This window comes from Nothoprocta perdicaria, unplaced genomic scaffold (assembly GCF_003342845.1).
Source record: "Nothoprocta perdicaria isolate Ctin4 unplaced genomic scaffold, notPer1 scaffold_36, whole genome shotgun sequence".
NCBI classification, from domain to species: Eukaryota; Metazoa; Chordata; class Aves; order Tinamiformes; family Tinamidae; genus Nothoprocta; species Nothoprocta perdicaria.
The window spans coordinates 3,555,269-3,557,849 of record NW_020455599.1 but is presented as its reverse complement, the minus strand read 5'-3'; the positions used below and the strand labels follow the sequence as shown (position 1 = coordinate 3,557,849).

At 46.5% G+C, this 2,581-nt stretch overlaps 1 protein-coding gene across 1 annotated transcript in view; it reads left to right on the top strand.

Moving 5' to 3' along the window:
- Positions 1-489: 489 nt before the first annotated feature.
- The window catches only part of TFB1M (transcription factor B1, mitochondrial), a 24,606-nt gene continuing 22,514 nt past the window's right edge, over positions 490-2,581 (top strand). The window contains exons 1-2 of the mRNA XM_026044352.1: positions 490-632; positions 1,412-1,632. Of these exons, the coding sequence (XP_025900137.1) occupies positions 1,500-1,632 (133 nt within the window). The 5' untranslated portion in view covers positions 490-632; positions 1,412-1,499. The remainder of the gene's footprint in view (positions 633-1,411; positions 1,633-2,581) is intronic.

The window sequence follows — 2,581 nt, the reverse complement described above, 5'->3', positions numbered from 1 at the left end:
GGAGCACGTCTCTTGAGCAGAGCTGTGTCTGTTCAGTCAGGAGGCCCTGCGGCTCTAGGGGCTCCTGCATAGAGAAAGCAAGATGCCACCTTTGGCAGTAATGCTAAAAAGCACGGCAAAACAGAGAAAAGTGAGAGAAAAACGCTAAAAGGGTGGAAAGGTATGCTATTTATTAAGTAAATATATCAAAAACATTAATTAAAAATAAACAAATACATTAAAAACGTGAGGCAGCAACTACCGCCCAAGAAAGCCAACGGTCGCGCAAAGCCAGACACACCCCGCCAACGGCCGCCTGACTGCGCATGCGCGCATGGGACACCCCGCTCGCCCCGCCCGCAGCGAGGCGCATGCGCAACCTGGCGCCACACGAGCTACGACGCGGCGCAGCCGCATGCGCTTTGAGGACGGGAACGAGCGGTGCTTCCTTTTCCGGGTTAGGTCCTAACCCTCACCGTGGGAAAGCCCACGTCGCCTCCTGCCCATTCGTAAGGCTCCCCCGCCGCAGCGGCGGCTTTTGCGTCGTTACTGGGCCCGGTCCCCGGCCCGTTAAGCGGCGCCACGTTCCTACTTTCCCTGGCCGCGCCGGCGGCCTCTGCGCCTGCGTGAACCCCGCTGGGCCCCACCCATCGGTGAGCAGGGGCACGCGCGAGCGCGGTCGGCGCATGCGCGGGAGGCGGCGCATGCGCGGGAGGCGGCGGCGGTGCCAGGGTGAGGGGTGCTCCCGGTAGGGGGATGTGGGCGCGTAGCCGCCGTGAACGGGGAGGCCGCTTCTGCCCCCATTTCCCCTGCAAAATCGGTTCCTGTTCACTCAGGGCTTTGCCCCGCTCGGGAGACACTTGCAGAGATGCAAAAAACCTGAGAGGTGCTGCCTGAGGAGGCTCTGAGGAGAATAAAGGGTGTGTGGTTGGCTGTGCCCAGTGTGTGAATGCTTTAGGCGGATATTCGTTAGTGCCAGGGCCTGTAAGGTGTCCACAGAATGCCCTCCCATCGTCCTCAGAGAGAAGAGACACCCAGTTTTCTAAAATAGCTAGTGCCATGACCTACACCTGGGACTAGATATCTTTCTCTCTGCTTGGAGTAGAAGGTGGTTCAGTAGTTCAGAAACTTCAGAAGTTTCTTTTTTCTTTAAGGGGCAATTGTCATTAAGTACTTCCTGGCTGTGTGTAACACTTGAAATTCTCACAGACTGCCTTTTTTTTTTTTTTTTTGGTCATTTTAAGTAGTGGAAGATGGAGCAGTTATGAGAGGGTCTTGTTCTGCCTACTGTTTTGGCAAACCTATGTAACATCACTGTTACCCAAATCTAACGACTACATACTTTACATAAGCACTGCATATAACAGTGAAAATACTGATGTATTCAGCATGTGCATAATGATTTATCAATCTTCTCTTGGTTTATAAACAGGATTTTTAGCACTGTATGTTATAGAATCTACTGCATATACTCATCTTCTCAGTGGATCGGTAGGAAGAAGGGACAGTAGTTTTGGCTGATGGCTGTTCCTGGAAAGGCAGCTGCTTTCCGTCTGCCACCTCTCCCAACTATTCGAGAGATTATTAAACTCTTCCGCCTCCGAGCACAGAAGCAGCTTTCTCAGAACTTCCTGTTGGATTTGCAATTGACGGGTGAGATGTTTTATGCAGTTATAGACACTATAAAATACGTTTCCTGGTTTTCTTCACAACTCAGATTGTCACTGAGGGTATTAGATTTGCATGATGACATCTGTCAAGCTCGTAGTGGCTCAGTGGCTTAAAAACCTTCTTTTTAAGATTTGATTCTGTGATTTTGTGATTTCTTTAACAAGTAGTATCAGCTTAGTAATTGGTTTTACTTGCAAATTCCAAGGAAATGTGTTCCTTCAGAGAGTAAATTATGTAATTTATGTCATGGTAATTGGTAATGGTAAATTATGATGTAATTGTAGAAATCCTATTCCTGCATTGAGAGCTGATTGCTCTGATTGCAAATGCAAAAAAACAAACAAACAAAAAACCTGCAGTAATATTGTAATATTATTAGCGTTCAAACACTGTCAAAATTTGGACTTGGATTCAACAGGGAAAGAGTACAGTAACTTACTTTGTGGGGTTTTTTTTGTATATTGTGATTCATAAGATTCTGTGTTTGTGATTCCTGGGAATGTAGTAGCTTTCTAAGCCAGCTGCATTTTTCTGGTCCATGCAGTTGTCTTTAGCTTTGTCTCAGGAATAGATGATGAACTTGGTTTGTAGTGGGGCATGTAGAAGTTCTAGGGGTGGCTGGGCCTTGCACTAGTAAATATATTTATTATGACGACTCCATGTATCTGATGATTTGACTGTGGCTAAAGATTAGAGTTGATAAAGTTTTAGGGTCTAAGCATAAAGCTTAGTTCCAATTCTTGAATAACCATGCAGCTAGCCTGGAGTGGAAATGCCTGCATATGTTTAGTGTAACCTCACAGGCAAACAAGGCTTCAGGTATACACCTTACGGTGTGAGCAGCATATTTTCCCTCATCATTACTCTTCATGCTTCGTACCAATTTCTTTGTTTCATTAGCTGTTTTGTTTTATCCTTTTTTTTTTTTTTT